The sequence below is a fragment of the Squalius cephalus genome, assembly GCF_949319135.1.
Source record: "Squalius cephalus genome assembly, chromosome: 9".
In the NCBI taxonomy this organism is placed as follows: domain Eukaryota; kingdom Metazoa; phylum Chordata; class Actinopteri; order Cypriniformes; family Leuciscidae; genus Squalius; species Squalius cephalus.
In genome coordinates this window covers 565,001-577,500 of record NC_137130.1, presented here as the reverse complement: position 1 = coordinate 577,500, position 12,500 = coordinate 565,001, and the positions used below count along the sequence as shown (strand labels likewise).

The 12,500-nt window shown below is 43.3% G+C and overlaps 1 protein-coding gene across 1 annotated transcript in view; it reads left to right on the top strand.

Moving 5' to 3' along the window:
- The window catches only part of cog3 (component of oligomeric golgi complex 3), a 33,188-nt gene that overhangs the window by 3,292 nt on the left and 17,396 nt on the right, over positions 1–12,500 (top strand). The window contains exons 5-16 of the mRNA XM_079882406.1: positions 677–751; positions 826–918; positions 1,007–1,132; positions 1,212–1,292; positions 2,446–2,489; positions 2,613–2,739; positions 4,478–4,569; positions 4,972–5,111; positions 7,618–7,778; positions 7,862–7,961; positions 10,744–10,850; positions 12,046–12,135. Coding sequence (XP_079738532.1) covers positions 677–751; positions 826–918; positions 1,007–1,132; positions 1,212–1,292; positions 2,446–2,489; positions 2,613–2,739; positions 4,478–4,569; positions 4,972–5,111; positions 7,618–7,778; positions 7,862–7,961; positions 10,744–10,850; positions 12,046–12,135 — 1,236 coding nt within the window. The remainder of the gene's footprint in view (positions 1–676; positions 752–825; positions 919–1,006; positions 1,133–1,211; positions 1,293–2,445; positions 2,490–2,612; positions 2,740–4,477; positions 4,570–4,971; positions 5,112–7,617; positions 7,779–7,861; positions 7,962–10,743; positions 10,851–12,045; positions 12,136–12,500) is intronic.

Sequence of the window (12,500 nt, the reverse complement as noted above, 5' to 3'; positions counted from 1 at the left end):
TGATCAAAGCTGAATGTTCAGCATCATTACTCCAGTCTTCAGTGTCACATGATCCTCCAGAAATCACTCTAATATGATGATCAAGAAACATTTATGATTATTATCAGTGTTGAAAACACGATCATTCAAAAAAAATGTATCAATTTATTAATAAGAATGAATTATTTTATCCATTAAGGATGAATTAAATTGATCAAAAGTGACTGTAAAGACATTTATAATGTTACAAAATATTCTATTTCAAATAAATGCTGTTCTTTTGAACTTTCTATTCATCAAAGAATCCTGAAAAATATAAAGTATGACGGTTTCCACAGAAATATGAACTGTTTTCAACACTGATAATAATCATAAATGTTTCTTGATCATCAGATCCTCATATTAGAGTGATTTCTGGAGGATCATGTGACACTGAAGACTGGAGTAATGATGCTGAACATTCAGCTTTGATCACAGGAATAAATTACACTTTACTATATATTCACATAGAAAACAGATGATTTACATTATAATAATATTTCACTGTTTTTACTGTATTTATGATCAAATAATCGCAACTTTGATGAGCAGAAGAGACTCTTTAAAAACATTAACGAATCGTAATGATTGGAGCGAGTGTGTGTGATTGTAGAGGCGTTCACACAGGGTTATTAACCTCTCTCTCCGTCATCTACAGTCAGAGCTGGTGGATCTCGCCGAGAGCATCCAGGAGAAACTCTCATATTTTAATGAACTGGAAAACATAAACACGGTAATGCCTCGCTGCCGTCTCCAGAGTGTGTTCGTCATGTGTCCGTCATCTATTAATCGACTCTCCTCCTGTAGAAACTCAACTCCACGACGCTATCGGTGAACAGCGAGGGATTCATCCCCATGCTCTCCAAATTAGATGAATGCATTGAATATGTCTCATCACATGTAAGCAAAGCATTCTGTGCAATATCCTCCTGTTTCTATCAAGCATGAGTTTCGAACGTGTGTATAATCTATTCCTCATTTCTTTCAGCCAAATTTCAAAGATTACCCAGTGTATCTCAGCAAATTCAAGCAGTGCCTGTCCAAAGCCATGTATCTGATCAAGAGCCACACTGTCAACACCATGCAGAACCTCACCAGTCAGCTGACCAAAAGAGTGCGTTTCCTAGAGTGAAGCCCAGCCGGTTATTATATCTCAGCGCACGGTATAATCATCTGTGTTTGTTGATTGACAGGACCCGCTGGGCGCTCCGAACGCAGACAACGCCTTCACGCTCTACTATGTGAAGTTCAGAGCAGCGGCTCCTAAAGTTCGTGTAAGTCTTGAGTCTAACCGTTCCCTTGACACCAGACCTTACACACCCTAACCCCCACCAGACCTTACCCACCCTAACCCCACACCAGACCTTACCCACCCTAACCCCCACCAGATCTAACCCTAACCCCCACCAGATCTAACCCTAACCCCACACCAGACCTTACCCACCCTAACCCCCACCAGATCTAACCCTAACCCCCACCAGATCTAACCCTAACCCCACACCAGACCTTACCCACCCTAACCCCCACCAGACCTTACCCACCCTAACCCCCACCAGATCTAACCCTAACCCTAACCCCACACCAGACCTTACCCACCCTAACCCCCACCAGACCTTACCCACCCTAACCCCCACCAGACCTTACCCACCCTAACCCCCACCAGACCTTACCCACCCTAACCCCCACCAGATCTAACCCTAACCCTAACCCCACACCAGACCTTACCCACCCTAACCCCCACCAGATCTAACCCTAACCCTAACCCCACACCAGACCTTACCCACCCTAACCCCACACCAGACCTTACCCACCCTAACCCCCACCAGACCTTACCCACCCTAACCCCACACCAGACCTTACCCACCCTAACCCCCACCAGACCTTACCCACCCTAACCCCCCACCAGATCTAACCCTAACCCTAACCCCACACCAGACCTTACCCACCCTAACCCCCACCAGACCTTACCCACCCTAACCCCCACCAGACCTTACCCACCCTAACCCCCCACCAGACCTTACCCACCCTAACCCCCACCAGACCTTACCCACCCTAACCCCCACCAGACCTTACCCACCCTAACCCCACACCAGACCTTACCCACCCTAACCCCACACCAGACCTTACCCACCCTAACCCCCACCAGACCTTACCCACCCTAACCCCACACCAGATCTAACCCTAACCCCACACCAGACCTTACCCACCCTAACCCCCACCAGATCTAACCCTAACCATAATTCGTTTAACCCTGCATATGCAATAATAGTCTTTTTTTGGAAATGGAATAGTTTATTAAACCTTTTAATCCCCCCCCCAAAAAAGGTATAATTTTTGATGCATCAGCCTTTTATGACTCATATAGTGAGAAAATGGAGGAATTTTTTGGTTTGACTGTATATATAATTTTTTGTGTGTTTGTTTCAGAGGCTCATCGAGCAAGTCGAACAGCGGTCTGAAATAATCCCAGAGTAAGTGATGGAGAATGTTTTTGGTTCACTGGTTCAACCTTCAGCAATGAGTAATGTAGGAAAGTTTGGATCATCGTTCTTCCACAAATGCCGTGTAATGAGGAATACTCTCTTCTCTGTCAGGTATCAGCAGCTCTTGGATGAGATTCACCAGTGTTATCTGGACCAGAGAGAACTTCTGCTCAGTCCCAGTATAAACTCCACCATCACGGACCTCACCGGCCAGAACAACAAGGATCACTGCGCTCTGGTGAGCGGATCAGCTTCTGCCTCTCTTTAGGGAAATCATAATAAAATCATCGTTAGTTATTGTTTCTCTTAGTGTTCTTCTTATCATTCCTCCTCCTCCTCCTCCTTCCGCTCTTGAGTTCATGGCAGCCCATAGAACCGCTTGCAGGAAAATTATGAAATTTGGCACAAAGACAGAGAACAGTCTGAATATTAACCACAGCAAATTTGGAGTCTCTAACTCATTCCCTCTAGCGCCACCAAGTGTCCGAAGTTGCACTTATGTTTATAATAATCAGGATGATTCGATTACGTCATTCTACGCCATGAACACATACTTTTTACTCGTTCATTGACGGTTAGTCTAATTTGGACAAAAATTGGTTCAGATCGTGTTTGCAAAAAGTTAAATTAAAGCTTTTTGATAGACCCCACCGTTTTTGAATAACGCGCGAGTGGATTTGAGGATGCAAAGCTATATCTCGAAGACATAGATCACGTCAAAATCAGCTTTTTATTGCTATTTATTGACGAAGCTGCTTAGTCATACACTCTAGTTTCTAATTTTTTATTGGTTAATGTTTTTATCTAGTGTTTTGACCGGGACCTTAGTACTTCGTTTTGTTCCTTCATATAAAAATGTGTATGGAATGACAATAAAAGACCCTTGAACCTTGAAATGGATGCAAGGCTAAATCTCCGCAACGCTTTAGTGTATTGAAACAAATATTGGTACGTGTCGTCACAAGCATGACCTGAGGCTACTTGCAGAGTTTCGGCACAGCGCCACCTACTGGTCAGGAGATTTAAAAAAAAATTGGTATTGATGTTACAGTGCATCATACTGAGGCATATGATTTTTTCATGTCGTCCAATTTAGGGCGTCGCCCATGTAGAATTGTCATAAAATGCTGTATTTTTGGAACTCATTAGCATATTGTTACGAAACCCGTATGTGTGTTTGGCACCATGTCCGGAAGGTGCTCAAAAGGTTTAGAGACAGCGCCACCTTGAGATCAAATTATAATGAAATTTCAAAGCATGCTAATGTTTTTGATTAATTTAGCTTATTTTAAACTTTAAGTTATACTGAGGACAATCATAACAATTATATCATATGTGGTCAAAATTGCTGTCCAATATTTTGAATGTCTTTGAAAACATACTTTTTTGAACTCCTTCCAATGAACGTTGGTCCAGTTTTCACCAAAATCGGCTCATATTCAGACTTTTTGATAGACCAAACCGTTTTCGAACACATCATCGAAATTGATGGCATGATGCAAAGCTGATTCTCAAACTAATATTAACACCAAACTTTGTGCGTGTCATTGTTTCTTCACACTGACCACATGACATCAGTTTGGTTTCAGCACCACCTATTGGTCATAAGCATAAGCATTTAATTATATTACAACTGATTTGATTATTTTCACCTGTTTTGGCTAAAATAATGTAAAATGTGCCCAGCCATGCTTGCATTACTTATCATGCCTTTTTTGTGCTTGGCCCTGTTAATCACTGTATTTTGTATTTTGTTTTGTTTTGTTTTCCCTGAGCTTTACATTTGTCTGGAGTTGTGGAAGTTCAGAATGACCATTTTTGCAGTTTTGTTTTTGCTTTTGTGTTCGCTCTTGGCTGAAAGTTACATGGGACATTGGGACGCTGTATCTTAACATATCAAAGACAATGTAATTCCTAATGATATGAGCTCATTACTGATAATGTTCAGCTGGTGATTGGAGTTGTTGATGTTTCAGGTGCGCAGTGGCTGTGCGTTCATGGTCCACGTTTGTCAAGATGAACACCAGCTTTACAATGAGTTCTTCTCCAAACCCTCGTCCAAACTGGAGTGAGTACCAGACACTCGTCAGGTTCAAGGAATCATCCAAACATGAAAACTGTTGTATTGTTCTGACCCGGAATTATTGTCTGTACATGTCGCTATTGCTTCAATGCAGCTGAACAAGTGTGCCGTTATGTGTTGCGTAGTGACGTGTGTGTTCAAGTAAGCAGATATGAGCAGAGTCTGCGCAATACGCTGTATTTAATGTATCATGAGTATTTGAGTACTTACACAAACTTCCCTAGCAAAGTGAGTAAACATAAGTAACACGCCGTATTGGCTAGAGATTTGACAGCGTTACTCACCACAGTTGATTATACCCGCATTTGATGGGTGTTCATTTCAAACCCTGTTTATAATGCTATAGATTGTGTTTCATATAAGTGCTGTTGTTGTGAACACACTCAGTGAGCTCCTGGAGAAACTGTGCCTGTCCCTGTATGACGTGTTGAGGCCTCTGATCATACATGTGGTGCATCTGGAGACGCTGTCTGAGCTCTGTGGGATTCTGAAGAACGAGATGCTGGAGGATCACGTGCAAAACAACGGTACAGAAGCTTTGTCTATTTAACAGTCATCCTTCCATCGGGTCATATTGACCCGGTAATTGATTTGAAAATGTTTTAAAAATTGAGTGTTCATCAGGGGGTCCGAGACCCCAGGACTTTTGTAGCACTTGAACCACGAATACACAAAATAAAATGTAATGGATTCAAGGAGTTTTGTGGTTGAAATTTAAAAAGTAACATTCTTTCCTCGATTGATTCCCTTAGGAATGAATGGAATGCGAGGAATGCTTAAGGACACATAAAACCAATCCTAACCCTAATCCAAAACTAAAAATGCTCAAAATTCAAACTAAAAATGCTAAAACTTTACCAAAAATTGGAATGCATACTGAAGAGAAACTGACTTTAGGACCCAGAGGAACCGCTCGTTTGCTCCATATAGAGCTATAAGCCCACCTAGAGTCATGAAATATCATGTTATATTAGTTTATTTCCACAAGAGGGCAAATACTCCCAATGTAAGACATTTTGAGCTGAATTAAAAGGGTTATGCATGAAATTGAGTTATTTTGAATTTAAGTTAAAGAATGTGAGGAATGTGCTTAAATTACTAAATTACTAGTTATTTATTATTTATTGATTAAATCTAGTAATTTAAAGGTAAATAAAAAATGACAAAAAATCTCCAATTTTTTTCATTATTTTTTTAAAATAGTATTAAAATGAAATAATATAAGCTTTCTGGACAAAAAAAATTAAGTATAATTTTAGGGCTTCGGGTCATTTTGACCCTCGAGGGAAGGATGAGAAGGATCCTGATACTCAACACACAATACCAGGGTCGGAATTTAACTATTAACCTACTTTCCTGACAATTTCCCCTAGAAGTGCCCCTATTTTGGGATATTCTCTTTCATATAGAGTGTAACAGAGCTGTTTGTGAATGTAAAAGATCTGAAAGATCAAAATGCAGATGAATTGAGTTTTTGCTGCGTCTCTTATACTACGTCCTAAAAGTATGTACTAGATACTTTTGAGTGTGTAGCAGAAGAGTAGACAAGCTTTGGGACAAACTATCACGTCATACAATTGCGTCATTAACGGTTGCTCTCTGTCACTTCGTGTCACTGTAAACTGACCTGTCAATCATCTTGTCAAAGATAAATCTGCAGTCGCTGGTCTTTCATGCAGAGACTCTCCTCATATTCATGCATAATGATGCATTTAAAAGTTAATGGTCAAAACGGATCTTTATAAAAGTTGGCATTGTTGTTGCAGAGGAAATATAACATGGAGAACCTTACATACATATTTTAATCAGCTTAAATGTTGATTATTAGTCACTCAAACCCCTTTATCTAAACCTCTCTACTTAACCGTCAGTCGCGCACATCCGCCATGTTTGTAGTTTTCTGAACACTTTTTACTCGTGCCTGTAGTTCTGAACTGGATCCTCCTCCAAAGTGCAATGCATTGTGGGTAATATTAGCTGTTCCACACTTCGAAAATCCACCGGAAATAGTAGACTTCTGGCATACTCTTTTCAACATACTATGGTTTGGGACACACTTATTTTAATCTCACATACTATTTAGGATGAATAGTATGGACATTGAGACGCAGTATTTCTCCCAAAAGAAAGAAGTGATTCTGAACTGAAACGAGTCATCAGTAATTCAGTCTCACTTCCTGCTGAACCTGTATAGATTTGTAACTAATTAGCATAATGCCAGTCTCTGGTCTTGATTGGCTGAGCAGCGTCTCTTAGCCCCGCCCTCAAACAACTGTAGTGCATCTGAGACTGGGAGAGTTTGGTTTGTGTTGTTCGTGTCGAGAAGACGCTGTTTTCTGAGATTGATACGGTAAAACCCACGCCATCATCACTGTTCGTATCACTGAGATCAAGAGCTGAGATTCAGATATGATAATGAGCGGTTGCTTTCTGACCAATCGGGGCAGAGCAGCTCTCAGAGAGGCGGGGCTTAGAGAGACTGAATCCTTGATCGAAGCGTTTCAGACATGAAACCTATTGTAGGAGAGACCAGAACAAAATTAGGAACCTTTAAAATTACATAATGGGGTCACTATCATTGTTACAGAGATTTTACATGTTTTGTAAATCTCAAAACGAAAGTTTTGTATGACTACATGTAGAAATGTAGTCATGTACTGTATGTGTCATAAAATATCAAAAAATAGGATCAAAAACACTGTTGTCATGCAAATGAACGGCCAGAACATAGTTTTCTGTTTTCTGTTAGAACTAATGATCTTTGAAATGGAAGTGAATCAATCAAAACTAACTTTATCTGGACAATAACTTTATTCTAGATCTGCTGTAAAGCCTAAACAATCTCTGTTACTGTAATCTCCTGTTATCACTGTAAAGCTGCTGTGAAACTCTATAGTGTTAAAGCGCTGTATAAATGAAGGGGACTTGACTTGACTTGGAAAAATACGGACCCCAAACTTCTGAACGGTAGTGAGCATGTCAAATGAATTGGTTTGTTTGTAAACTGAGCTGTGATTGGTTGGTTTGTCTCAGTGGTCCAGCTGTCAGCGTTTGATGCGCTAGTGAAGCAGATGCTGGAGGACGTGCAGGAGCGATTGGTCTACAGAACACACATCTACATCCAGTCCGACATCCTCGGGTACAATCCTGCTCCGGGAGATCTGGCCTATCCCGACAAACTGCAGATGATGGAGGTGAGCCGGAAGATCACTTGAAGAGCATCAGGGTTTTTATCAGGGTTTGATCAGTGAATTCTCATCTGCTGTTTCTGTTGTAGAAAATCGCTCAGAGTCTGAAAGAGGAGCAGATGAAGCTGAGCTCGAGCTCGTTCTCTGACGTTCAGCTGGAGGAGGATCACAGAAAGCTCATCGGCTCTGGTGTGTGAGAGTGTGAGTGTGTGTGTGTGTGTGAGTGAGTGTGAGAGATTGTGAGTGAGTGTGAGAGATTGTGAGAGATTGTGAGAGATTGTGAGTGAGTGTGAGTGTGAGAGAGTGAGTGAGTGTGAGAGAGTGTGAGAGAGTGTGAGAGAGTGTGTGAGTGTGAGTGAGTGTGAGTGAGTGTGAGTGAGTGTGAGTGAGTGTGAGTGAGTGAGTGAGTGTGAGTGAGTGTGAGTGAGTGTGAGTGAGTGTGAGTGAGTGTGAGTGAGTGTGAGAGTGAGTGTGTGAGAGTGAGAGTGTGTGTGTGAGAGTGAGAGTGCGAGAGAGTGCGAGAGAGTGCGAGAGAGAGTGTGAGTGAGAGTGAGTGAGGGTGAGTGAGTGTGAGAGAGTGAGTGAGGGTGAGTGAGTGTGAGTGAGTGTGAGAGAGTGTGAGAGAGTGTGAGAGTGAGTGTGTGAGTGAGAGTGTGAGTGTGAGAGAGAGTGTGAGTGTGAGAGAGAGTGTGAGTGTGAGAGAGTGAGTGTGAGTGAGTGTGAGTGAGTGAGTGTGAGTGAGTGTGAGTGAGTGAGAGAGTGAGTGTGAGAGTGAGTGAGTGTGTGAGTGAGAGTGTGTGTGTGTGTGTGTGAGTGAGTGAGTGTGAGTGTGAGAGAGTGAGTGAGTGTGAGAGAGTGTGAGAGAGTGTGAGAGAGTGTGAGTGAGTGTGAGTGAGTGTGAGTGAGTGTGAGTGAGTGTGAGTGAGGGTGAGTGAGGGTGAGTGAGGGTGAGAGAGTGTGAGAGAGTGAGTGTGTGAGTGAGAGTGAGTGTGAGTGTGAGAGAGTGTGAGAGAGTGAGTGAGTGTGAGAGAGTGTGAGAGTGAGTGAGTGAGTGTGAGTGAGTGTGAGTGAGTGTGAGAGAGTGTGAGAGAGTGTGAGTGAGTGAGTGTGAGTGAGTGTGAGTGAGTGTGAGTGAGTGTGAGAGAGTGTGAGAGAGTGAGTGTGAGAGTGAGTGTGAGTGTGTGTGAGAGAGGGTGAGTGAGAGTGTGAGTGTGAGTGAGAGTGTGAGTGAGTGAGTGTGAGTGAGTGTGAGTGAGTGTGAGTGAGTGTGAGTGAGTGTGTGTGAGTGTGAGTGTGAGTGTGTGTGAGTGTGAGAGAGTGAGTGAGTGAGTGTGTGAGTGAGAGTGAGAGTGAGTGAGAGTGAGGGTGAGTGAGTGTGAGTGTGTGAGTGAGAGTGAGTGTGAGTGAGAGTGAGTGAGAGTGTGAGTGAGTGTGAGTGAGTGTGAGAGAGTGAGTGAGTGTGACAGAGTGTGTGAGTGAGAGTGAGTGTGAGTGTGAGTGAGTGTGAGTGAGTGTGAGTGAGTGTGAGTGAGTGAGTGAGTGTGAGAGTGAGTGTGAGAGTGAGTGTGAGAGTGAGTGTTAGAGTGAGTGTGAGAGTGAGTGTGAGAGTGAGTGTGAGTGTGAGTGTGAGTGTGAGTGTGAGTGAGTGTGAGAGTGAGTGTGAGAGTGAGTGTGAGAGTGAGTGTGAGAGTGAGTGTGAGAGAGTGTGAGAGAGTGTGAGAGAGTGAGAGTGAGTGTGAGAGTGAGTGTGAGTGTGAGTGTGAGTGAGTGTGAGAGTGAGTGTGAGAGTGAGTGTGAGAGTGAGTGTGAGAGTGAGTGTGAGAGTGAGTGTGAGAGTGAGTGTGAGAGTGAGTGTGAGAGTGAGTGTGAGAGTGAGTGTGAGAGTGAGTGTGAGAGTGAGTGTGAGAGTGAGTGTGAGTGTGAGTGTGAGAGTGAGTGTGAGAGTGAGTGTGAGAGTGAGTGTGAGAGTGAGTGTGAGAGTGAGAGTGAGAGTGAGAGTGAGTGTGAGAGTGAGTGTGAGAGTGAGTGTGAGAGTGAGTGTGAGAGTGAGTGTGAGTGTGAGAGAGTGTGAGAGTGAGTGTGAGAGTGAGTGTGAGAGTGAGTGTGAGAGTGAGTGTGAGAGTGAGTGTGAGTGTGAGAGTGAGTGTGAGAGTGAGTGTGAGAGTGAGTGTGAGAGAGTGAGTGTGAGAGAGTGAGTGTGAGAGAGTGAGTGTGAGAGAGTGAGTGTGAGAGAGTGAGTGTGAGAGAGTGAGTGTGAGTGAGCGAGTGTGAGTGAGCGAGTGTGAGTGAGCGAGTGTGAGTGAGCGAGTGTGAGTGAGAGAGTGTGAGTGAGAGAGCGAGTGAGAGTGAGTGTGTGTGAGGGTGAGTGAGGGTGAGTGAGAGAGTGAGTGAGAGAGTGAGTGAGAGAGTGTGTGTGAGAGTGTGTGTGAGAGTGTGTGTGAGAGTGTGTGTGAGAGTGTGTGTGAGAGTGTGTGTGAGAGTGTGTGTGAGAGTGAGTGTGAGTGTGAGTGTGTGAGAGTGAGTGTGAGAGTGAGTGTGAGAGTGAGTGTGAGCGAGTGTGAGAGCGAGTGTGAGAGCGAGTGTGAGAGCGAGTGTGAGAGCGAGTGTGAGAGCGAGTGTGAGAGCGAGTGTGAGAGCGAGTGTGAGAGCGAGTGTGAGAGCGAGTGTGAGAGCGAGTGTGAGAGCGAGTGTGAGAGCGAGTGTGAGAGCGAGTGTGAGAGCGAGTGTGAGAGCGAGTGTGAGAGCGAGTGTGAGAGCGAGTGTGAGAGCGAGTGTGAGAGCGAGTGTGAGAGCGAGTGTGAGTGTGAGAGAGAGAGTGAGTGAGCGAGTGTGAGTGAGCGAGTGTGAGAGAGCGAGTGTGAGAGAGCGAGTGTGAGAGAGCGAGTGTGAGAGAGCGTGAGTGTGTCAGGACACGTCGTTTCTGGAATCATCAGATTATAATCTAATCATTAAACTGCTGTTGTTCCCTCAGAAGCTCGAGTGCAGAGCTCAGTTTCTCCTGCAGATCTTCATGGCATGTGGTATCCGACGGTTCGACGCACGCTAGTCTGCCTGTCCAAACTCTACCGCTGCATTGACGTGAGCAATTCATAATCACACATTAATTCTATCTATGTGTGTCTGTCTGTTGTTTTATATATCCTTTTGTCTGTTAATCTCAAGCAGTTGAAATAATAATAATATGTGAGTTAAACACCAATGCGACTTTCTGATAAAATATGGTAAATTAGTGTGTTAAATGTAGCTTTATGCTGATAAATCACCAAACATAAATGTTTTTCATGTTTTACTCACTCTCATGTTGCTCTCTAAAGCTTTCTTTTTTGGTACAGTATAGTTATTAACAGTAGTAATAAGAGCAGTTAGGGCAGGGGTGCCCAATCCTGCTCCTGCGGATCGACTGTCCTGCACAGTTCATCTCCAACCCTAATCAAACACACCTGAAGCAACCAATTAAGGTCTTCAGGATCACTTGAAACTTAAAGGCAGGTGTGTTTGATTAGGGTTGGAGATGAACTGTGCAGGACAGTCGATCGGCAGGAGCAGGATTGGGCACCCCTGAGTTAGGGTATCTTCAGAAACAAATACTTAAAGGGATAGTTCACTCTAAAATGAAAATTAGCCGATGATTTACTCACCCTGAAGTCATCCTAGGTGTATATGACACTCTTCTTTTAGACAAATACAATCAGAGTTATATTAGAAAATGTCCTGGCTCGTCCAAGCTTTATAATGGCAGTGAATGGCTGTTTCTGTTTTGAAGTCCATAAAAGTGCATCTATCCATCATAAAAGTGCATCTCTGTCATATAGAATGTCATATACACCTAGGATGACTTGAGGGTGAGTAAATCATGGGCTAATTTTCATTTCATTTTGTCCTGTAGAGGGCAGTGTTTCAGGGTCAGTAATAACGTGTTTGTCCTGTAGAGGGCAGTGTTTCAGGGTCTGTAATAACGTGTTTGTCCTCTAGAGGGCAGTGTTTCAGGGTCAGTAATAACATGTTTGTCCTCTAGAGGGCAGTGTTTCAGGGTCAGTAATAACGTGTTTGTCCTCTAGAGGGCAGTGTTTCAGGGTCAGTAATAACGTGTTTGTCCTGTAGAGGGCAGTGTTTCAGGGTCAGTAATAACATGTTTGTCCTCTAGAGGGCAGTGTTTCAGGGTCAGTAATAACATGTTTGTCCTGTAGAGGGCAGTGTTTCAGGGTCAGTAATAACATGTTTGTCCTGTAGAGGGTAGTGTTTCAGGGTCAGTAATAACATGTTTGTCCTCTAGAGGGCAGTGTTTCAGGGTCTGTCACAGGAAGCGCTGTCGGCCTGCATCCAGTCTCTGCTCAAAGCCTCTGATGTCATTCAGAAGAACAAGGTGAGGATCAGGATCTTTCAATCAGTCGTTCATACATGAGGAGTTCAAACAAAAGCACAAGGAGATGAATGAATGAATCCAGCTTTAGGGATGCACTGATTTTTTTCATTTATTATTCATTTAGCAAAATTGAATCAACTCAAGTCACCATTATACTATAGGAATATAAATTTAACAAATATCTGTATGTTTATTAAAAGTGAGTGTGAGAGTGAGTGTGAGTGTGAGTGTGAGAGAGAGTGAGAGAGTGAGTGTGAGTGTGAGTGTGAGAGTGTGAGAGTGTGAGTGTGTGAGAGTGAGTGTGTGAGAGTGAGTGTGTGAGAGTGAGAGTGAGTGAGAGAGAGTGAGTGTGAGAGTGAGTGTGA